The 25,715-nt window shown below is 35.4% G+C and overlaps 1 protein-coding gene across 2 annotated transcripts; it reads left to right on the forward strand.

Moving 5' to 3' along the window:
• The first annotated feature begins 6,821 nt into the window (after positions 1-6,821).
• Positions 6,822-24,904, forward strand: LOC142340740 (urethanase-like). Of its 2 annotated transcripts, XM_075391442.1 has the most exons (6): positions 6,822-7,013; positions 12,119-12,294; positions 15,701-15,896; positions 23,102-23,607; positions 24,214-24,410; positions 24,555-24,904. In XM_075391442.1, exons 1-6 carry the CDS (start codon positions 6,891-6,893, stop codon positions 24,722-24,724), a joined length of 1,368 nt encoding a protein of 455 aa, XP_075247557.1. In that variant the 5' UTR covers positions 6,822-6,890; the 3' UTR covers positions 24,725-24,904. The 2 variants fall into 2 exon arrangements, with proteins under 2 accessions (XP_075247557.1, XP_075247556.1); XM_075391441.1 differs by having other exon boundaries at positions 24,214-24,904.
• The last annotated feature ends 811 nt before the right edge of the window (positions 24,905-25,715 follow it).

The raw sequence follows: 25,715 nt of genomic DNA on the forward strand, positions 1-25,715 counted from the left end.
TTCCTCTATTACTTTAATATCATCAAACTATATGATGATAATACAGACTGACTTCAAAAATACTACTGATTTACTTTGAAAGAGAATACAAAAAAAATAAGAAATAGAGAATACTAGCAAAATAACTTCAAAAAATATACTCTTAGAATAGAATAAGAGTAGAGAATACTTGATATTTCAGGAACTTTCTTCAATCCCTAACGAACTGATACAGTCTTTCAGAAGGAACCTTCAAGTGGTTGGCCCGAATACAATACACCATCAACTTCTAAACCTCAATCTGGAGTTAAACAACTCGACAGACTAGTACAACCCACAACTCACGTTACCCCATCTACAACCTTTCTCTCAGCTATCAAGATTTTAGCAGTACAAACTCAAGCAACTAGTGCAAATTCATCAACGACGGTTACATCATCCAAGAAGAGAACTAAAACTGCAGATACAATTGCAAAGAAACAACCACGTAAACAATTCATTAGAGAGACATTCAACCCAGCGACACCGCTAGAAGTAAATATACCCAAGACAAACAGTACGGTACCCAACGTCTTAGCAAACACTACAACTACTAAATCGTATCGACCAAACTTTCTTAATCTTCATCATTACACAACTACCCCCCTGCAAGACCGCCTACAAAAACAACATCAAGCTGAGATACAAGCTAAAACCCCCGGTTTTAATGGACACCCGAACTACGATACAAATTTAATCTACCAGTTGCAACCCAACATCAATAGATTCAATCTCATTGGTTATTTGTCGAACAAAAATTTTTATCTACTAACTAATCACAACCTTCAAAGACAAACAATACAAGTCCCATTTGATAATATTACAGCAAATCTCACTCCTCAGCTTGATACCTTCACTTATCAGGTACAGCAAAACTTTCTAACAGAAAGACAACGCTCTCAACAGCTCGAACAACGGATTACTGAGCTCCAACTGGAAATCGCAAATCTGAAGCATCAACTCCACATCCTCCGCTCATCACGTTGAGCACTCACGGAATGGAATAGATAAATTTGTGGTTGTTGATGTTCAGTACTTCCTTCATTACTTCTTCTTCTTTCTCCCGCGGTGAGGAAAATTATTCGTTAGTTCAAACGCCTAATTATTAGCCATTTTGATTACCTTACTCTCCTTTATTACATTACTTACATCAAGTAAAGTAATCCGCATTTCTTCAATCTTCATCGAAACAATCTTCAATGATTACACTTAGCGCAATTTATGGTGAACAAGGAGTCCATTCTTATCTTTAGATTGCAGATTTGATTTATTCTCGCTTCTCTAATAAAATCTATTCTTTATCCTTACCGATAGCTTATTATCATCATTCAATTGTTCCATCGAATTCCATAATTTATTTAATGTCTTACAACCTTTCAGTAGACGTTAAATATTTCAAAACATATTGTGATCTCGCTGAATTTATTCAATCGCAAGTTATTAAAACTTCAAAAACATTCTTAGTTGGAAATAAATTCTATACACCATTGTCAGTTCATTGGACATTTGAGTTACAAGAGATCATCTTATTCTTACAAGATAATAATTCTAATGAAATTGTAGTTTATTTTCATCAAGATCCTGAGTACGATTTATTTGAAATTCTAAAGCTTATTCATACAGAAGAAATTCTTAACATCAATAATCTAAACTTTCGACCGCTCACTTATTTCAATTAAAATGTTAGTCTTCAATATTTTGGTGATCACGGATATAGAAATGTTACAATCTTTCGTTAACAGGTTTGCATTCATCGCCATCCACCATATATAGTTTAAATACTATTTGGATCTTCCCGTCAATTCCTTTCAAAATTTAATGGGTCTTCCATTCTCCCCATTGACATTAAAATTGAATTACTACATTATTCAAAATGAACACATATTTTGAAGGAGGTGTTGATATCGAATGGTTTAAAGATTATTGTCAACTCTCTGATCATGTTGAATCCGCATGGGTTAACTTTTCTAAACAGATTATTTTTAACGATAAAGTTTTCAGAATCTCCGAATTATATTATTCTGAATTTCAATGCGAGGTTATTTTATTTCTTGAAGACTTTGAACAAAAAGAAATTGTTATTTATTTTGAACTGATGACAAAAAGCAAGATTAATTATTTCTTAAAGCTAATTCATAATGATCAACTAAGTCTAAATATTAATTCCTTAAACTATAGCTACAAAGCTTACTTCAATTGATTTTTTCTTCAACAATACTCAAATAAAGATGAATTACGAAACGGAATTCTTTATTTGGGGAGTCATTGCGGCAACTCTAGCCTTTATGGTGTTGTGCGCAGTAATTTTATTTTCCCTATTCATTTACCTCGCTTGTCATTATAGGCCATTAACTTAACCAGTATATTCTTCAACTTATATTATTCTATTATTCAACGTCAGATGTACTAGCAGCACAATTTTATAGAAAACTTCAAAAGGTCTATTATAACGACCAGCCAAAAAAATTGGATCTATTATTTTGTACAGCCCTGTATCTTAGGACATCGTCAACCCTTCTTCTAGAGAGAACTCAGAAACAAGAAGCTACGATGAACTTTAGAACTTTAACCAAGTAATCTACCTCACAAACTTTAAACACTTAATTATTATAAAATTAAGCTAAGTGATTTATTCGATTATGTAAAATTTGATGTTTTGATTTAATACCTATGGACCGGGATGGGATGTACTGAAGTGTGCTACACTCAGTAACACTATTTGATAATCTTAGTGCTATTTTGAGAATTTACGTTATAGTGCGTGAAGCACAAACTTGATTTGGACAAAGTCCATTTTTACCTGTGAACAAATTACTAAGTAGTTTTGAATAAGCTACTATTTTAAGATCACTAACTAAAACTGAGAATACTATGACGTGATATTATCACGCCACACGGATAACACCAAGTTAACCTTGGTAACTCTGTCGACACTCGTTATCTCTATCCAATAGGATACTAGAGAACCACGTGTCCGCAAGTATAAAAGGAGCTTGCACGCTCAACTACCAACACTTTTTGGTCCCTGATAACTTCTGATATTAAAATCGTACTCCCGTATTGTTCCCTTGCTCAATCTCAGCTTACTTGAGATATTTTTCTAACTTAGAATATTTTGTGACTTGTTCTTAACTAAGAACTCTCTAAGTCATAAAGTATTAACTTAGCACAAATTTGGAAATCAGGTAAGTTTAACCTAACTTCTCTAAGTTATAATTTAACACCTCTTAAACTCTATCTAAGTTACAAGTTATCTTAGAATAACTCAACCTGTACTATTTAGTGCTATTTCAGTCTTAACAACTTTAATTATTCTATCCCTTCATGCTCGGTTCATATTTGATGCTGTTTAACATAACTTATTAATTCATATTTGCATTTAGCTTTCTTTAATACTTAACTATATACCAAGAGTAGAACTAGGGGTTGAACTCGCAAGTTATACATGTGGTCCCGCGATTAACCCCGTCGTTTAAGTATCTAATGTACGGACCAACAGTATAGCTTGAGACAAAAAATACCACTAAAAATCAAACAATCAAATTTGCAGACATATGATTTGCCTCAACGGTTTGCAGTTAATCAACTCATCTTATGATAAAAAAACGATGAATCTTTTTTATCTTTCAAGCGCTTGTTGTGTTTTTAGGGTTGGTTGAATAATTTGAACTAAGATAAATTGTTAAAGATTCAGGATTAAATAAATATGCAAACGCAAAATATTAACTTCTTCGTCTACCGAAAACAAATTTTCAAAGATCTCAAAGAGATTATCAAATGATATTTCTTAAAAAGTCGGAATTTTTGAGATATAGAATAATCTATGAACATTTTTTAAAGTTTTCAATATAATGCTCTTTGATGAAAACTAAGATCAGAGGTTTTGATAATTGCTCGATTTTCAATCGTATATTGCGAGACTCCGGAATTGTATTGCGAACAACTTTTGTTTTTTTTATCTGAACTATACAGGTAAGCGTTTTCTACTCGCGTTATAGATAATGACGAATTTTGTACCTCTTTATCCGCCATATATTTTGTTTCGGTTTAATTGTCTATGTTTTTCTTTGTTCATTTTGCAAACAATCTTTGTTTATTTTCTTTCTAGGTTCAAAACTGACAAACATAACTTTTAATTTAGGTTCCTGTCAAGTTATAGTTTTTTTGTAAATTATTGTAATATTTTTTATAAGGAATGTTATGTATGGGAAAAATAACGTCAATACAAACGTTTTGATGTTTTCGCCGGATCTATTGGATACCAAAATCAGTCAACGCTGAAGACGCTGAAGACGTAGCTATAAGACGCATTCCGGCTATTTAGCACTTTCCATCTTACCATTTTTACGGCATAACTGAAACGGCAACAAAAAAATTAGAAACACCGTTGTACCGCGGGGGCTCAAAACCAAGCTGAAAACAGCCCATTTTAATCCTACTTTTTAAGGCGAAAAAACACATTGTAAATTAAATTAAACACTAGAACCAAAAATAATTAACTTGGTTAACAAAACGGTGATTGTCAATACAACAGATCAACAGTTTATGAATCTCATTTCGTCGGCATTTTTTTATTTTTCACATGTAAAATGTATGTTTTTATTTTCCCCACTTTGGTCAGGTAAGAATAAAAAATAATAGAACTGCACATTGATAAGTCTCCCGTTTGTTGAAATCGTTTTGGCGACTTATCATTAAAGGACCAATCTCGACTCTTCTGATTCTGAATTTGTTAAATTTGGCCATAAAGAGCGTATCAAAATCATTGAGGCAGACCCCTTGATCATATATGTCGACAATGATTGCAACAGTACTGGATCAACCATCTCCCCTCCGAGCAGTCGAGCACCCAAAAAGCAAAACAGTCTACTATGGAGCCCGTGCCAGCAACATTTCCGCTGATCCCCGAATAGCCGTGATTGACAAGGATTGCATTAGTTTACAGAAAGCTACAGACAACCCCTGCGCTTGGAAGGAACGATTGTCACTTAACACAGCCAACCGCTTGAGTGTTTTCTTGAAGGTTGCCGATATCCCGCCAAGGACTTCAATTGCAAGGGGAACAAAGGTGATTCCCATCTTTGCGCAGTTATCGTCGTGGAGACAATATTTTCTTTCATCTGCTGCATCAAGTGCGTATCCTGCCTTTGTAGCCGCATTAGTGAGAGAGTTGGATTGCAGCGACGAAGTAACAGTTACATCAAATGCAGCAGGTTTTCCCGCTTTCCAAGTAGGGACAAAGATGTCTCCAGGGCGTGACTGGCTTTCTGAAATTAGGTTCTTTTTTTCCACTACTGGTGAGAGATTCGCAGATGAGCAAGCAGACACTAATTTATCTCGAATACGGTCATGTCTTGCAATTGCGTCTCCCCGACCGTGACACGCAATGGCATGATCCCAATAGATGTCAAGAACTCCTGCTTTACAGAAGGGGCACTTCCTTTCGGCGTCGTAGACAGGGACACCCAACCTGTACTTTGCACTAATCCTAAACTCATTGGGTGCCATATGAAGCCCAAGAGCTGGAATGGGGGGGATCAGACAACCAAGCTCCAGCATGTCGGACAGACAATGAGAGAAGTCGGGCGGATTCTCTCTCACAAGCTAGATTCTCTTTGAGAACATGAAATTTTTCATTATCAAGAGAATGCTGAATAGTCTTTTGTGAGAGGTTTCATTAATTAGCAGATCGTCAATTTTTTCTGATAGTTCCTTGGAGATTCTTTTCAATTTACGTAAGGGTTTTTTGAAACACCAATAGGACCATATTGATTTTGAGTTGATCCAAGAGTCGTAATCAGGGCCCCATCCAATGTATCTAACTTTCGTTTCTTCCAAAAGATGTTCTAATACCTGGAACTTATATAATTTGTCGGCTGTGTCAGGAATGAATAAAATAGAGCCAGGTGAAGTGTGGAACTTATTTTCTATTGTGAGGTTGGACATCGGTTGAGTTAAACCACTGCTTGGGATGGGATTTACCTCATTCTCGGAACGAATGTCTGTCTTAGTTGAATTTTCAATTGTCAAAGCTTCTTTTGCTCTTAAATTATTTGAGCGTGCGAAAAACTGTTTATAAGAAAACAATATACTACATCTTCTCTTTATAGACTGCCACAGTACCAAAAACTGGAATTATCTCACCGGGGAATCTGCAACTTGAGACTGATAGAGTTGTTCCACTCGGTGGGACTTCGGCCCCCACAGCAACACACTGCTGAGTCGACTTCTTGTAGATAACAGCACTGATTTTAAAAAAAATGTGGGGGGGTTCAATTTTGGGTGCTAATGATTCATATTTCAAACGAAAATTTTTCTAAGTTCTTGTTTTAAGCCAAATCATTGAAAGCTTTAAATACAATTCTGTAAACAAACAGAAATCATCCGAATTTTTAGTCTCATTCGGCCTCATTTTTGGACAATAATTTTAGTAGGTTAAAAAGTAAATAACAAATTTTCACAGCAATTACAAAGTTGCAGTGATTTTGATTCCATGTTGATTCCATTCTGGTTCCTGATGTTATGTTGTATAATAATTGGAATAGGTGTAAAATGAGCGAGCACACAGAATAGCAATTTTAGCTGCAGTCCGAAGGCTGCATTCTTTTGCTATTTCAATGTTTATGACGCCCAATTTTGACAATATTGAGATCCAATCAATTTGTTTTAACTAGCGTGCACCTGTTAAGAACAGTGACTGGTCACTATTTAAAGACCTATAATAACTGATATTTATGCTGTATAAACCTCAAATGCTCAATGATCTCGAAAAACGTCAATTGACAGAAGGATATCGCCCAACTGGTAATGAAAACAAATGTAATCAGTGGGCATGGAAGGCCGGAAATGCAGAGAAACAATTACAATTATCAATGCCGAATGGCAGTGAATTTTGCGGTGGAGATAAAGGCATTTTGTTTGGGAAAAAAGTGGCCGTCAAGGACTCAGTAGCAGTTGCAGGAATGCCCATGGATGGTGGGAGCCAATCAATCAAGGTTTTCTACTTTTTTGGATTTATTCCTCCAAATACTCGCATGTTCACACTCATTCATATACAAACAGGCACACGCGATATAGTACTCACTCAAACACACAAACAAACACACATACATGCACATACACACAAAACACACACACATACACACACAAAACACACTCACACACACAAACTCACAAGCACACACACACACACACTCGCACACTCATATATATATATATATATACATATATATATATATATATATATATATATATATATATATATATATATATATATATACATACATAAACACAATTAAACGCACATTCTGGTACCCAGACACCTTTCTTACCATATCGAGCATAAAGTGTTCAACAGGTAATGGAGTCATTTGCTTGCTTGAAAACAGTTTAATTTTCTGATGTCATTAGCCCGAGTTCAGACAGTCAATTAAACTACAACAACAATATTATTAATATTATTATTATTATTGCTCCACCCGCCAATGGGGGCTGGGGAAAGTTATACCTGTAGTTTCAGAGAAATTATCATTTTTGAGCAATTTATATACAATTTATCTAATTATTACCAAGATAATGTGATAAAGTGATGCCCCAGAAAAAAAAGACCACAGTCAATTGTTTTTTCGGTAATAAGGCTAAAAGAGATAATTAAGCACACGAAGTACCAAAAAAAATTATCGAAAAAAATATCTGCTTTGCCGAAAGTCATGATATTCATTCAAAGCGTTTGCTCTCATGAAAACGTACCTTTTTAAAGCGGTTTTTCCATTGAGAATGCACCTTTTATTGCAAGCAATTGTGGTTTTGAAAGTGAGCACATGTTTCCACTTCATGAAATAGCGTGTCGACTTCAAATATTCAGAATTAAAAACGCCCGAAAACCTAAATTACATTTTGAGACGGTTTCTTCTATAAAAGTTTGTTTAACGAGGACATATTCCAGACCATTGATGTTCCTGCTGATATTTACGAATATCTCGATAAACGTTTGCATCAGTTCTTCTGGCAAAAAAACTGAGACTAAATAAATTTTCACAAATTTGGGTTCCCTGTAACTTCTACGCATCTTTTTCTATTTAAATTATTTGTTTTGAACCACATATTTGCGATAGCTCCCAAAATCTGGTGTTGGCAGTCTTTCAAGTCTTTACTTTGCTCAAATTGATGGCAGGACCTATATTAAAGGCGAAAGAAAAACTCCTTCCTGAAACATCTGGCTCAAAACTGCTAATTTTATGTACTTTTGCTTTTTATTTGGGATATTGTTAAACTGGTCTAAAATTAACGTTAGTAGCAGTCCATTTTGCTTTTTTTTTCTAAAAGTCTTTTTTGTCATTTTTTGTGGTTTTCGACACCCGGGGATTAATTACCCTACTTTTCTCATAAGGTATTCTCTTATTTTTTCAGGTAATTTTCAGGTAAAGTTGAGGTAAGTTAAGGTAAGTTAAGGTAAGGCAAAACTACCTGAACGTTTCAGGTAAGTTAAGGTATTCTTTCAGGTATATTTACCTGAGCTTTATTTAGTGTGTAATTATTATGACATTTTTTGATATTTTCAGCCGCTTTTTGAGATTCATTTAATTGAATGTTTTTTTATATCCAAAATCCGATTTCTACCTGAAAACTATTTGTTTAGTTGAGTTTGGCAAGAAAATGGCTTTTGATAACTTAGGTGTCAGTAAAGTTAGTCAATTTTTTCAATGATTGTGGCAAAATTTTCTCAAATTCATTTGAAAATTTTTATCAGTTTTTGTGTTCTGTGTTGAAGTACTCAAACCGAAATGCAGGAGCTGGAAACTGGGTTTTTGGCTACCAATAAGTTTTATAGGTTTGCTTCTAAGGAAATAAACACCAGGAAATTTTGGCGAATTTTAACTAATCTGGCTTTTTTAATGTTTTTTGAAAGTTGGCGTAGTTACCTCTCGCTGCTCATATGCTTCTACATGTCCAAATATTCTCAGATGCTAATTTTTGAGTGCTCCTTTATCTGGGAATTTGATTTAAAGCCTTTGTATTCGATATCATAAAACCAGAAGTGGCTTCAATATAAGTGGTTTTAGTTATTTATCTGCCTTTTTGTAAAACTGTTTTTCTTCTTTTTAGCTCGCAATGTTCAATCAATCCGCAGATAGGCAAGAAGTTTTTGTTGCTTTTTTGTTTTGTGTTGTGTTTCCTGGCGCCTTGCCAAGACGGGTTTGGACTTCGTGGGATACATCACCATCAAGTTGGAGGTTGCTGCCCAGGTAAGTGAAGGAATCGACTTTTTCAATTGGTTTTCCGTTACAGGTCATTTGGTCCTCGGGGCAAGCTGAGCAGAACTTGGTCTTGGAGATGTTTATTTCAAGCCCACATTTTGCAGCAGCCTTTGTAACTAGATCGAGAAGTGTCTGCGCATCGGCTATGTTGTTGTCTAGGCAGATATCATCGGCTTAGTCAAGATCAGTTGTTATCATATCGTCGAGAGCGATGCCGAGGAGCTGCTTTTCGGTGGCTTCATGCATTGCCCAGTCGACAACAAGGTTAAATAAGAAAGCCGCGAGTATCGAGCCTTGTGTAACTCCAGAGACGACCGCGAAAGTCTTCAATAGTAAATTGTACACTCTTACTGTGCTGAAGGTTTCTGTGTACATTGCTCGAAGTACCTGAATGAGCTTGGGCGGGAGTCCGTGACATTCGAGGATGCGCCAGATGATCTCACGATTGACGCTGTCGAAAGCAGCTTTGAAGTCAATGAAGACTAATACGGTCTGCCGGTCGAACTCGTATCTTTGCTCAGCTATTTGCCTGATTGCAAAGATTTGGTTGCGACAACCGCGCTTCGCCTTGAAGCCCGCTTGATTCTTGCGGGCGACTGATTCGTAGGCAGGTTCGATCCTGTTTTTCAGAACTGCCTCTAAAGTTTTAAAAGCGATGTTAAGAAGGGAAGAAGGGAAATGCCACGATAATTAGCATAATTCGCCTTATCTCCCTTTTTTTGAATTGGGACAATCACGGCTGTCTTCCAGTCATCTGGAATCTTCTCGTTGTTCCAGATAGTCAACAGGAGGTGTTGGACGTGGGGGAGCAGTTCATGCAAGCCATATATGAAGAGCTCGGTTGGAAGACTTTCGTCACCCGCGGTTTTGTTGGTCTTCAGCTTGGCTATTGCTAACATCATTTCTTCGGGACTAGGTGGATTGGTATCAGATTGTGCAAGGGATTGACTGCGGATGTTGAAGGAGACTGGGTTCGCTGTTGGTCGATTTAACAAATTTTCGAAGTGTTTCGCCCATTGCTTGGTCTTATCATTTGTGTCAGCAGTAAGTTTGCATTTTCGTCTTTAACTGTTTTGATGCTGGGATCTTTGGTGCCGGTTAGTTTCCTTACCGCATTTTACACCTTCCTGGTGTTGCCATGTTCGTCTGCGGTAATTATATCATCAGCGGTGGATTCGTAGAAGCGGTTTTTATCTATCATGACTTTCCGCTTGATCTCTCTGGAAATCTTTTTCTTGGATTTGGTGGTCCGAGCTCTGTTCCGTTTCGCAATCAATTCCAGGGTTGTGGGCGAGATCCAAGGGTTCCGGATGTGCTTCTTCTTCGGTATACACTTTTCCGCGGACAACGCCAATGCTTCTTTGATTCCATTCCAGCGGCAATTTACATCGCTTCCGCTTGGCAGCTTCAGTTTGAAGGCTAGCTCCTTTCAAAAGCTGTCGGCTACTTTCGGAGTTCTGAGCGCATTGACGTCCTGTCGGAAGCATTTTGGAGTCTTTGTGTATACTTTCAGTTTGACCTTCATCTTTGCTTTGAGCATTTTGTGGTCCGATTGAATAAGGCAGTTCTTCTGGCCGACGGTTCGCACATCGTTGATGCTCGATCGCCATCTCCTTGATATCAGGATGAAATCTATCTGATTTCTGGTGATCCCATCGTTGGATATCCAAGTTGGTAGGTTCTGAGCAGGTTTTTGGAACGTCGTGTTTGATACCACAAGATTATTGCTCATTGCGAAGCTTATGAGTCGGTCGCCATTATTGATTCGATCGCCAATGGCAAACCTTCCAATGTTTCTCCAATCTTTGCGTTGAAGTCTCCTGCGACAATAATTACATCCTTTTTGGGAATGCAACCCGTCAGCTTTGAGAGTTCCTTAAAGAACTCATCATTGATGTCATTTGCTTTGTCTTCAGTTGGGGCATAACAGCAGATAAATGACAGCGGGGTTGGCTTTGCCTGTATACGGATGTAGCAGAGCCGAGGTCCCATGTGAATCCATTCCATGGCGCGGGAGGCTAATTTCGTTTCGATAGCTATGCCGACACCGTGCAGGCCTTGCTTTTCATCGTATCCTGAGCAGAACAGCTTGTAGGATGGGCGGTCGTTCACATCGTTGATTGGGATGGAGGGTGATCCTTGAAGTCGGGTTTCTTGTATGCAGGCCACGTGGATGTTGAGAGACTTTAATGTTGAAGCCAATAATGCCAGGCTTTCGGGTGGTAACAGGGTGCGAGTGTTCCATGTGGCTAGATTGATATGAGATTTGGAGTAGTTGACCGACTTGGCGTTGCTACCCGATGCGGCTGGTTCGGGCGCCCCAGTTACCGCTGGGAACGTAGCTTTCTGTGTATAATCTTTCGCTCGAGTTTTCATATGGGTACTTGGCTAGATACATCCGAAGGCGCGCCAGACCCTGGGATGCAGAGCTCCGTTGGCCTCACACTGCTGGCGACAGCGCAGGTTCAGCCCTGCACCACGATGAGGAGGAGATGGATTTGCAGGAGATTTTATTTTCAGCAGGTGATATTATTTTTTGCAGGTGATATAATTTTCAGCAAAGAACAATTCAAGATGGATTGCAAATTTTTTTAAAGCTGTTGTCCATTTTTTAAAAGGTCCACCATAGATATTCTGGACACAAGGAAACTGCCAAATTAGAAAACAGCAACTCGTCAAAAATTATATGAACTAGGATTGGATTTTTAAACTTAGCTGAGTTTAACATCGACAACGAGAGTAATTTTTATTTTTTTTTATTGAATTGTATATATTGATTATCACTTGAAAAGTTGGAGCAATATGCGCAAACATTATGAATGTCCTCTTGTTATTATTATCAGGATTATATTCCTTCCTTAAATGCAGAGGTTGTGAAAAGAGTGATAGCGTGTGGCGGGACTATAATTGGGAAAACGACTTGTGAAGATCTATGCTACTCTTCCCTCTCCCACACTTCCAAACATGGACCAGTGATGAACCCATTCGACAGTTCCAGGACATCTGGAGGGTCATCCAGGTATTTTTTTACATTAACTACCCTATGTGTACCGTAAAAATGGGAAGGTAAACTTCTCTTCTGTTTGTGCCGCCCAAAACAAAATGCACCCAAAATTACAGAGAACGGGCCATTACATAGCAATTCATTTTAGAAAAACACGACACGTAAAACATGGGTGGGGCGAAAACAGAAAAGATTAAGAAAAATCTACTTAGAGATTTGTAAAAATGTACGAGCGAAAAAACTTTCAAACTATATTGATGCATAGTAACTCAAAAATTTCGCCGAATGAAACAGAGGGACAGCATAACTTTACACAAAAGTTCGAAGAGTTCGCTAGCTTTTTAGAAAACACACCAAAAAGACATTTGTAGCGTGAAAAAAAAATCCGAAGAAACGTCGGACTTTCTGTTCTAGAATTAAATCAAATATTGAAACCATTGGTATCATTTTTTCGAATCCCTTGAATTGAAATTTAAGATCTCTTTGAAAAGAAATACTTGTAAGCATTCCATATTGCGCAAATTGTTTGCGAACATGGGCCAACTTACACGGTTGGAGACAGAGATGGATACCAAAAAATGAAACCATGGTTGTCGCAAAAATTGAGAATTTTGACAGCAGAAAAAAACATCTTTATGTAACCGTTAGAAAACAAAATTCTAACAATTAGACGAACAAATGATTTAAAAGTATGCGTAACTTGGTAAACAGAAAAATAACAGAAGCGCACAACTTTTTTGCATTTATTTTTTTTTCAAAATATTTACCTATACGAATAAAATAGCGAAAAATTATTCAGCAGAGATCTGTCGAAAAAAATACTAAGAACAACGACATTAAAACCGATCGTGGTAAATTTATTCAAGACACTGGAGAAACATGAAATTTTCTATAGAGATTGATAGAAATTTAAAGAACACTTGTAAGTACCCGAAAAAAAATGAAATGCCGTACAAATTCCAATTCAGACCAGTAAACAAAAAAATATTTTCTTTTATCAATTTCTACAAAGCAAATTAACAGGGCCGGATGAATTAGTAGCTTCCTTGATGAAATCAGACAAATTTGCAAAAGGTGTGCACCAACAATTTGCTTACAAAAATGCATCATAGTAAACAAGATGAGTTTCCTATTAAATTTAAGAAAGCCTACGTTACACATATGTCCCAAAATATAGATAAACTTGACAGCACAACATACAGACATATTTCTGTGACCTCAATGTATAAAAAAACATTTGACTGTCTTCTCTTGAACGCACTAACAGAACACATGGCGAACTCTCAGATTGGAGGAAATCAGAAGGAATTTGAAAAAATATATATATAAAAGTAGCTGGAACTATTTGAGACCATTTGGTACTAAATAAGGACACCTTGCTCAATTTTTAGATCTACCAAAATGATTCAACTTAATTTCTTATAATTTTGCTATTCAAAAATTGAATCCTTTGGTTCCTCTGATGCAACTATAAGTAACTATGTGCTCTTCTTGTCATGATATCTGAGAACAGATAGTAAAACAGCCATATAACAATTGACCATGGCGTACCGTGAGGGACTTTTCTAGGGTCTTTCTAGGACAAGACATCTTTTTCATGATCTTTTTCTAATCAACTGAATAAAAAATCGTCGAACTGTCAATGAAACCTGTGTGGTTTACTGCCAATCAGAAAAAAATAACTAAAAAAATTGAGCGTATTTTGGAAAAAAACTTGGAACTATATTAAAAAAAACAAGTTGGATGTGAACTCTCCTAAAACTCCAAAGCTCGGGACAAAACTCCAACAGAGCCTTTAACAGCAGATATCTCATTGAGGAAATTTGTAAATTATAGATTTCAGCTACACAGCTACAAAGAGTAGCCAGGTTTTGTTCAGCGTGTAGCAAGAATCTCGTATTGAGCAATTCAAAGTCCAACACAATAGCAACATGAGGTTTGACATGGACTCAAAATTCACTCGCTGTATACGAAAATTGAAAAAGCCGCCACTAGAAGATGTGCGGACGGTAAGAAATTTTAAATCGTTCTGGGAAAAACAACTGTTTGTTTTTTAATTCTTCATCATGAATTTAATTCTTCAAAAATTCAATCGAACATTAGGAGAGTAATTTTTAAAATTATGTTTCGTTATAGCTTCGTTAAAAAAAGCATCATTCGAAATTGATTGCAATAAGTATACTGAAATAAATTGAATTGAAGTATTTAGTTTTTCGCAAATGAAGTCAGTGGTCTGTGCTATTTTATTACAAGCATTTTTTAGCATTAGATTATATATTGAGTTTTGTTTATGAAAAAGTAAAAACACGCACATGCAGCTTGTAACATGCACAATGCCTACCGTACTGGAAGTTAAAAATCCAGAAGCTTCGTAATAGGAAGTTGACTTCTATTGACTTTTAAACATGAAAGTTGCCGCATTTCAAATCTTGCAAATTTTGTATTCAAATTTTAGCACAACTCTCCGCGTAACTCCGCTTGAGGTCACTGAGAACTTCTGGCGTTTATCGAGAGTCATGTAGTGTATCGAGATGTTAAACATGAGTTTCAAACTGACTTCTGCAGAGTCGCGAAAATCCTTGAAAATCAGTTTCTGGCTATGTATATGGAAACTTTCGTTTCAACTTCTGGCAGTGCAGACTTTCGGCAATTTAAAATGAGCACAATATTGTTTTAAGCAAAGTTTCGTCACTCTACAGAAATCACTCCAAAATTCTGACTTATACCAAAATTAAAACGGAATTCTCCATAAACTCCCGAAGTTTTCAGTGACTTAAAGCAGAGTCAGGATCTGATGAGCCTCAAGATGAATTTTTAGAAGCGGAAAATCAGAAAATGTATTATCAAAGTTTCTCGTATTCACCATCTTAAGCCAGCCAATGAGAGTAGGGGGTAAATTTCGGCTTTCATTACACCGTCGGAGACTCTCGGTCAAGGTCAAATCACATTTTTTTTTTCATTTTTTCAGCCCTGAGATCCAAAGTTTTTATTGGGATAAGGATCACCCATTTTCTGTTTTTAGATATTTTTTTAAAATATAGTATTCTCCTTCGCTTATTTGGCAAGATTGAATTTAATTATTTTTTGTAGAATTGAGAATGAAATGTGAAGTTAAGGATTTAACGAAAAGACTAATGAACAAAATTGAGTTTGCGCTGATTTTAAAAAGACTCGTATGAACAAAACTTACTCAAGGTCAATAATTTCCCCTTTCGATTTGGGATGATTGCTTTGCGATATCTTGAAAAAATTTCTGAAAAAAATACAAGATCTTCCAAATACAAGACGATAAGTCGATGGCCAAAATTATCTTCCAAAATTTTGCAAGATTTTGCAATCAATCGTGCAACAATTTACTGCAACAATTTTCTCCAAGATATCCAAGTAATGTTGCTGGTATAAAGAACTTTTTATTTGTAAGTGGGAACGCAGTGGCACTAGCCCTTCGAGAAGTGGACATGGCAGTCGGTACTGACACTGGTTGCTCCATCAGGGTACCATCTGCCCTTTGTGGGTGCGTGGGACTGAAACCCACCTATGGCCTGGTTCCCATGACTGGCTGCATGGCCTGTATTCCGACTACTGATCACGTTGGGCCTATGGCTACTTCTGTTCAGGTGAGTTTGAGTGGCCATCTGCAACTAAAGAAAAAAAAGAACATTGTTAATTTCCTCTGGTACACATAACAATAAAAAGCAAATGGTAAAAGAGGCAATGTAAAGTTAAGAATATAACATTATGTAAAATTATAAAATCATTAAATTACGTAACTAAAAATTTGACCTTACATTATTAAAAAATGGCCTCAAATGCGAGCATAAAATGTTCGCACAATTCTATATGTACATCATGAAGATTAAAGAATAAAATTAAAATCTAATGCTCTCAATGTCATCTTTTAAATCAGTTACGTTTGGGTCCTTCAAAATTTCTCTCCAAAAAAATTCTTCCAGTTCTTTTCTTAAGGAAGCTTTCGATGTTGTTTTCCGTCCAATATTAGAAGGCAGACTATTATAAATTGGAATGGCTTGTGAAATAAAAGAATCGGTTAAAATTTTATTGTTCTTTCATTTATCAAACGTTATTTTTTTGACCTGTCATGTTGTTTTGTTCTCATGGTTCAATTTTATATGCTGGAAGATCGATGCTGAGTAAGCGAAAAAAATATTTTGAGCAATTATATTTCAAGAGAAAAGAAACTGGAAATATTTTGTTGCGAAGTTTGAGATCTGTTGACCGATCGTATTTTCTCCTATTAAAATGGTTTTCATTCCACAATTCAATTATTTTTCTAAAGTTGTGAGTAATGACTTTTGCAACCCTATCAGAATTAGAGCAGAATTATGTAGATGACTTATTACTATTGCATTAAGTAATAGGACTTTCATTTTCTCTGGTAAACTTTTGCTTAGTGTTTTCAAAAATTTTATTCCACAAGCCATTCTCTGTAGAATCTTTTTCACTTCTCCATCAAATTTTCGTTTGCTATCAATAATTACTTCGAGATACCTCACACTATTTGATTCGGCTTTTCTTTCATTGTCGACATTCAGAACAGTATTTGTTAACCTTTTCCTGGTGCTGAACACAATATATTCTGTTTTTGTTTATTCACCACTAACTGGAACCTTGCAAAAAAAAATCAATAGTTTTTGAGATGTTAAGTTCAAAATTGTTTTTGACGATATTTCATCAGTGTCGGTTGTAAAAAGAAAAGTGTCGTCTGCGTACCGGACGACCGTGCAATCTTTTTCTACACTCTTTGCAAAATTGTTGACGTAAATGTTAAATAATATAGGTCCTACAATAGTACCTCGTGGAACTCCTCTTTTCAAATTTATCCAAACTGATTAAATTCCATTCAGGACAACTCTTTGCGTTCTTTCACTCAAATAATTTTCTAATAAATTGGTAGCATGTTCGTCAAAACCTATTTTGTCAAGTCCCCGTAACAGTATTTTGTGGCTTATAGAATCAAAAGCCTTTGAAAGATCTAAAAACGCACCTGTAACATTTTTTTTCGTGAGTTCTAATCCTATTTGTTCTGTTGATTTCAGAATAGCATCAATTGTTCAAATTTGTTTTCTTTAGCCAAATTGACTAATAGACAATAATTGCTCTTTTTCTAGGAAACTTGTGATTTGTGAACTGAACGCCTTTTCAAAAATTTTTGACGAGGCAGAAGTGACAGAAATAGGCCTATAATTGAGTGGGTCTTCGGGATTTCCTTTTTTGAAGAGTGGAGTATCACAAGCTTTTTAAAGGTCTTCAGGAATATTTCCCTCTGTAATGAACTGATTAATGAGATAACACAGTGGTTCCGCTAGCGCTGCTTTAACGTCTTTTATTACCCAAGCTGGTGTTTTTGAAGGATCGATTGGTTTACTTGTATTTAATGAATCTATGAGCACATTTGTTTCCTTGGTTGTTATATATATATATATATATATATATATATATATATATATATATATATATCGGAACTTGAAATACTTTCTCGGATCAAATTCTCGGAGGAATGTTGTTTGTTTGATGCAAGCCAATGAACTCCCCTAGAGTAGAAAATCTGTAATTTAGAAGATTTGCAATTTCCATAGGTTTTGTTATCTTATTACCAAAACTGTTTAAAAAAGATTGAAATCTTGTTTGAGTCTTTTCTTTATAACGAATATCTCGAATGAATTTCTATCTGGCTTTTTCACTGTTTATCTCCATAAAACTTGAGAGAAGTTGTTTTTCTTTTTGACGAATTAAATTGTTTTTAATTTCACAATCGCTAATTCTTGAAAACTGTCTTTTCGTTTTCTCACATTCGCACTTTAATTGGAGCATGTAGTGCTAATGCTCTTTCAATAATTCTTTGAAATTCTAACAACATCATACCTCCCGTCACTGCACCGTAAAAGTGTCTCCAGTCTAAATTTTCAGTAAAACTTCGGAACGCTATGGCTGAATAGTATTTTTGTCAAAAAATTTTTCTTTGTTGTTTTTGATTTTAGTATCACAGATTTAAGAACTGTGATTGTTGCACAAGGATCAGTTTTCAAAATTTTGTCCGCTACTGTGCCTGTTTCGTTATCGTCTGTTATGATATAATGGATAAGAGTTAAAGAAGAGTTCGTCATTCTTGTAGCTGTATTAATATTCGATGGCTTAAGATCATATGGAGAAATTACAAATTGTAGCAGATTTCTGTCGTGATTTGCAAAATGGTTTATGTTGTAGTCTCCAGCATGTTTGACAGATTTTCCTTCAACCATAGCAAGATCAATTCCCAGGAGCAGTTTTTCCAAAAAAATCTTTACAAGTTTTTTTTCGGGACAGTATAATAAATTTAGTACGCATTTCTTTTTTTTATATGCTAAACTCAACTCGAGAACTTTCAAAATTTGTATCCGGAAAGCAGTTGAGATCATTGCGGAGTCGAGGTTTTATAATTTCGGAATGTACATTATAATACCACCACCTTTTGTTTTTGTTGTTTGGATGTGATCTTTTCGAAAACAGTCAAAGTTTTGCTTATCTACATGCCAAAATTCTTCCGGATGGTTTTGTGACAACCATGTGTCACTAAACGCATATATGCAGTTGTAACCAACGTCTTGAATGAGTTCTTTCAACAGCAGATGTTGTCTGCTAAACTTCTGGCGTTTTGATGGAGAAATTTTATTCTGGAATCAAATAGTTTTAACTCTTTCATCATAAGTTCATATGGCAAAATTGGTCACGGGTTTATTTTGATATCGCCAATTTTTAGTAGAAGGCACCATGTAATAACCAAGAAAAAAGAACGATTGAATTTGGATGTTAAAGCACATTGTTTGCTGTTACAGCTTCCTTTGAATAAAAGTATTCGAGATGCATAAGGAAAACTGTAAAAAAAAAATTTGAAATACTATCGGAGGACGTGAGTAGTACACATAGTACAACTATGGTTCGAATAACTGCCAGTTTTGGCTAAATCTAATTAGAAAGCATTACACTTTGCAAAACAGCTTAGAAACAACAGAAACTGCAGCTAAAATCCTTTTGTATAACGATATGTTTGCTTCCAAGGTTTGTAAGTGTTAGCCCTACTCACATATGCACTTTGAGAATGTTACAATGGTTATAAACGAACAAGATTACAAGAAGTTAAAAGAAAATGAATTAAAACTGCATTTTTATTAAACGGAATTCCCTGCTGAAAATTAAAATGCATATCATCGTAAAAGAGAGGGTTGTAATTTGCCATTTGACGCAACATGTTGCAGACAGGAAGTATTTTGATTTTTCAGTGTTTTCTTGTGTAATATACTCGCGCAGCTTTTCATTGAGTTCATAAATTTTGTTGTTTGTCTGTTCCTTTTTCGGCAATTTTTTTAAGGGAGGCACTTCGAACAATACCAATGTTTCGGGGCTGAACTTTTCCTTTATTGCAGAGGAATTCATTCAGCTGAAATAGTGGGATCAGTTAATTGCAACCTTTTGGAGTACCTCTCCTTACGATATACAAAGTGAGTTATAATTAATTTATCTATATATAACTTATCAACGCTACAGTACAAATATTTTTTAAACCAGAAAATAATTTAATTTCTCTAAAATAACAGTCCATGATAGTACCCTGATCATCAATTTGTGCGACCTCCCAGCAAAAAAAAAATAGGCACAAAATTTCTATCCGATATCGGAACTATGAAATAGAAAAAAGAGAATAGACCATAAAAAATTATCAATTTAGATTTGGTTTGTCAGTAAATGAAAAATATTCACACTAAAAACTTTCTCGTTACACTTTGTTGAAATATTTAAGTTGTTGTACTTTCATGTCATAATCAAAATCGTTTTATGTTTGAAAATCTGTGTCCAAACCTAAATAATTGATCCCAAATTTTGGGGGAAAATTGGAAGATTTTTATGCCAGCACCATTTTTGTTCAGACTTTTTTTTGAACGCACCCCAGAATAACTTATTTGGTATCATGTTAAAAGCTCGTGACCGCACAATTTTTGTTGCAAAGTGTTTTTTCAAGAATTCCTTTTCGACAAAGTTATCGAGACGCTGAAAATTGACCATTTCAGACCCATTTTTGGCCATTTTCAACTTATTTCGTCATTTTGCTGCCTTTCTGGCTCTATTTAATTGAGTTATTGAATTTTACAACACATTGAATTTTACAAACAGAAGATGAAACAGTTTTTTTGGATTTGACATTTGAATTTTTTTGTTGTTTTGTCTTCATTATAATAAATTCTAATAAGTTGTTGATTTCTACAATCGCACTCATTCAGAGAAGAACGGAAAAACAGTCTGGTTGTTTTTTTGTTCAGAGCAATTTCAACTTTTTGAGGGCGTCTCGGACCTAAAGGGGTGGTATCATAAGTCTGCTCTATGAGCCTAAAATAGAGCTAACACTTTTTTCTGATGACTTTGAGCTACAAAAACCTATGAAAGTATTACTGAACAATTTTCTCATTTTTTATAATGTTTTCTTCATTTTCAGCAAAACTTTGGCCGATTCAATTTGATTTACTATTTTTGTCGTTGCTTTTTCATGAGCTTGAAAAGAATCTTTCAAGGCTCCTTCAATCTACAATTCAATCAAAATCTTGAAAGTCAATTTTAAATGATTTTTTGAAACAATTTGGTACCAGACTTTTTCTCACTTGTTTGGCAATAGGACTGAAATTTTGTTCGGTTTGCGAATTTTGGATTTTTTAAAACTTCTTTCTGCAGCCGTAGTGTTACTAATGCTTTCTCTTGTAATCCGCATTGCAAAAGACTCAATGCAAAAAATCCTCAATATTGCACATATTTTATGCGCTTACGCTTTCTGTTTCTCTAATTGACTTGCTGATGAAGTAGGAGATTTCAGACTTTCCAATCAAATTTTGATTCATCTTTGGGTCTTTTTACATTTTGAACAGAAACAAAAACGACAAAATCAATTAAGCTCAGTGTGTTATTAAATGTTGAGATATCGAGCTGATATTGGCGTTCTCTTGGTTTTTGCAACTCGAAATATTTGAATTGGTTTTTTGCTGAACTTTTTCAGTTCTGTTCACATGTTTTCATGAGTGTTGAGGTCAATTAAATTGTTTGCTGATTTTGGCTGTAGTGAGGCAAAATGCAGAGCAAAAAATTAAATTGGTTTGCGGCATATTTTTTTGACACAAACTTTATGTTAAATTAGAAAACGGCGTTTGGACAAAATTTAGGTTTCTCGATAGTCGTTTTCTGGTCCGAGACGCATTTTTTTGTTATGATGTTTTTATTGTTTTTTCTAATTTTTCTGCAGATTTTTGTCTTGACCATATAACCTCACGCTCACTTCAAAGCTTTTTTTTATATTTCAATCATTCAATTTCAACCGCGTATGTGATGTCATTTTCGCTCTACATGTTGCAAAATTTTTGGTCATAGGGTGATTAGCTCTAGTTCTCATGTGACACCTTATTCTCAAAAATTAATTTGCCCACTATCAGAATGTCTTTTTTTTAATTGAAGGTGAAAAAAAACTAACATACTTTGTCACTCTGGTTGTTTGTTTTTTGCTTGGCAGCTAATAGAAAAAAAACATATAGGCATTACGATTTCTTGTAAATGGAGATCTAACATCTCCACCATTAGTAAAACAAAATTGAAATTTCTCTCAGTGGCATTTTTAACCGTTTTGTTTGAGACTGATTGTCCGAAAAATTTTGCAGCTATTTTGTTGCAATCTGTCAGCTAGTTTTGCTGGTCGATACAAATACGTCATCGACCAGCAAAACTTAAATCGTGCGTACAAAAATTTAATAGAATATTTACCTGGAACATTAATTTTTAAGATTGTTGTGCTTTTCCTTTCATCCTCCTATCTGTACAAAAATTTGGAAGGGAAGATACTTTGATGCATTGCTCTTCCCAAGGCAGTGTTATAATAAATTGTTTTATCACAATTTGTGATATCACTCTGTGTCGCTCACCGAATCATGCCAGCCTTTTTGATAATCTTTTGTCAGAGGTCTATGCAACGGTTTTCTTTCCAATGTGTTGCTCCAATGGTGTTAAATCGGACAAAGTAAAAAGCTTCTTAGATTATGATTGTTAAATTCATATGACGTGATTTAGAAAATTCTTATTTTAGTCTTCTATATGTAATTTGTTGATCAATTGATCAAATTTATCCTCATTTCTCTTTAACATGTTGCGGAGACAAGTTTAGAAAGCATTTAGAAAAGTTTAGTTTTCGTTGCTTGAAATTTTAGGAAATTAGTATTACGGCAGCATAGCATAATTGCTTCAAAGTGAAACAGATTCGAAGCATAGAAAAACTTAACTTCAGCAACTCGATCATCGCAAAAAAAATGCAAAAACTATGATAGCTAATTTCTACATGCGCATTCCATCAGAGAAGAAGGTGAAAACGTTTTGGTTGTTTTTTGTTCAGAGCAAGTTAAGCTTTTTGAGGGCGTCTCAGACCTAAAGTGTTGGTATAGTTTACATGCTCTTTGAGACAAAAATGGAGCTAACATTTTTTAAATTAATTTGTGCTACAAAAAAGCTATGAAAGTTTTTCCGAACAATTTCATCTCATTTTTTGGACAAGGTTTTCTTCTTTTTCAGCTTAGTTTGGGCTAATTCGATTAAAACTAAATGTTTTGTCGTTGCTTTTTCTTGAGCATAAATAGAATTTATGATATTTCAATGCGGCCATCATTCTGATAATTTCCAAGATTCATCTTAAATGTTGACTCATTTTTTCAGCAAGAATTCAGGTTCAACATTTTTGTTCTAATTTTTATTGATAACTTTACAAATTCAATATTTGTCCTAATTTGGTCCTACTTTATTTTAGAACTGTGCCTTGCTATTGGAAGCCATAGCAGGACCCGAGATCTTCTCAAACCCAGTGCTCTCTTCACTCTGGCAGCCTAAAAATTATTCAAACGATGTGAACAAAGGAATTAAAGGCCTGAAGGCTGCCCTAATTCTCGAAGGATTCTCGTACAAAAATGAGTCATCAAGAAAAATATCAGAAACTGTGCTTTTGATGTCAGATAAGCTTAAAGATCACGGTCTAGAAGTTCAAACAGCTTCTATTTCTCATCTAATGACTGAGGCTTCGGACTTGATGTGGATATTATCAATTTTGGAGTTCGAGCAAAGTGTTAAAGCGAAATTGCAGCCATATTTGGGCAGACAAACTTACATGACTGATTTAAAAGCAGCAGTGACAGACTTGGGCAACAGTTTGCCCAAAGATGGGCTAAAAGCGGTGTTAGCGGCTGACATCTACAGAAGAGAAATCTCAAAATGGAATATGCTGGAAAAGACAATCAACCGAGTCAAGTTATTGGCGGAGTAAGTTGTTTTAATTTTTATTTGATAAAAACTATTTATCATAAATTCAGCGAGACGTTTTCATATTTTTGAACTTTTTTCGTGCCAAATTCGAAAGATCTGGTCGCCAATCATGCTCATTATTTTTATGATCAACTATTTATATGCCCTCTTCCAGAGTTCATGATTCAAGAATTGCAGTAAATTAGGTTTACAAAAAATGTTTTCTTAAAAAAATGATTAAAATTGATCATTGATCTTACGTTTTTTTTTAGAATTGAAAAAGTATTTTCTCCGCCTTCAACGCGAGAAACCAGTAGTCGTATTACAATTTTCAGAATTCACAGCACTTCTGGCTAATTTCCGCTACTATTAACGCTGGCATCTCGAGTCAGGTTCTCTCTGAGATTAATTAGCACCTGGCATAGTTATAAATTGGTAATTGTTTTCGATTTGACGAGATTTTGATTGTGAGAATAACTTTGTCAAATGAAAAACAGAAACTGGAATTTTATCAGTTGACCACAGATTAATCTCCTCAAACCCCGAACAAAACACTCCGTTGTAAAAAAAAATCAATACAAATGTGGAGGGTCTATAAAAACGTTGATGGGATGTTTTTTTCAGAAAAGTGGACGCTGTGTTTTCGAAGTACGACGTTCTGATTCTTCCGACTGTTCCATTCCCAGCCCCGAAACTGCCAATCATGGCTGAACAAGAGGATGAGGGGGAAGTATACGAAGGAGGAAGAAGCAAAGAGCGGAGGGGGACAGATCCAAAATGGAAACATGGACACCAGAGGAGCGGGACTGGTAGTATTACTGGTAGAACTGGTACTCCCAGAGACGTTATTGACAACAATGAACAGATTAAGGAGAGGGAAAAGAAGAAGAAATATAATGAATTCTTAGAAGATCCAGTCAAGATGAATGTGAACTGTTGTCTATTCAACCTCTCTGGGCACCCAGCCATTTCCGTCAACTGTGGGTTCATAGAATTATCCGAAGATGAAGATCAGGAGAAATTCGAGGATTCGAGAATAAAACTGCCAGTTGGGATGCAATTTGTAGCAGGTTACATGGAGGAGTCAAAACTTTTTCGAGTTGCAAGACAAGTTGAGATATTGACCGAAAATTGATTTAATAAATTGAGTATCTCTACGAAAACTTATCGAGGCATGTGAAACATTGCCCGAATTTATGCCTCGAATTACAGAAAATTAAGAAGAATTACCTCGACCTATAAAAAGAATTGACCTCGACCTTAGTGAAAAGCTGGAATTTAGCTCGACCTAAATTTTTCACGCTGGACTTTACTTTGACCCAATCGTTATGCTGAACGTTTGATCAAAACGTTCAGATACGCTTTTATAATTTGCTAGTATATACACTAAGATACCAAAAAGCTACGTACACCAAAAGATTTAAAAAGCAATACAAACATCAAAGAATATAATATTTTGAGTTCAAATTTGTTCTCTAATAACGCATCATTATACTTTATGCTTTTTAAACGTCTAGTAGACGGTTTGTAGAATTTTAAGACATGTTCATCACGACGTCTGCGTCAATTTAATTCCAAATTTCATGCACTTTTTCTTCTATTCCAAAAAACTGTATATTTTTATAATCGTTGCTTCAAAATTGACCATAAATTTTAAATAGGTTTCAGATCTGGACTGTATGCTGGCCATTTTAGCACCTTCCACTCGTTTTCTTGGAAAAATTGCCGATAATCTTCCATTTATGCGCAGGAACACTATCTTGTTGAAAAATAATGTCCGGGAATTGCATTTTTTCTTTGTAATTTTTCAAAATCTCCAAATAACCGACAACGCTTAGCTTGTTTGGACACTTAACCAGCAATTTATGTCCCTCTGATTGTATTGCACACCAAAATATAAGTGATCGTTTGTCCGAACTCAAATGTTTCGTGTTTTGTCAAGAAATCTCGTTCCATTTCATAGAAAAACTCTAACAATTCCGTCGCTGGAGATGCGGACCCTTGTTTCATCAGTAAAAGGGACATTCTGCCTTAACAGGAAAGGCTTCGTGAGTTTATTGATACACCATTTTGATCAAAAACTTGCTTTTCTTCTTCAAACTGACTTTTTTCTGCATTTCTTAAAA

Source organism: Convolutriloba macropyga, chromosome 6 (genome assembly GCF_964194025.1).
Source record: "Convolutriloba macropyga chromosome 6, txConMacr16.3, whole genome shotgun sequence".
NCBI classification, from domain to species: domain Eukaryota; kingdom Metazoa; phylum Xenacoelomorpha; order Acoela; family Convolutidae; genus Convolutriloba; species Convolutriloba macropyga.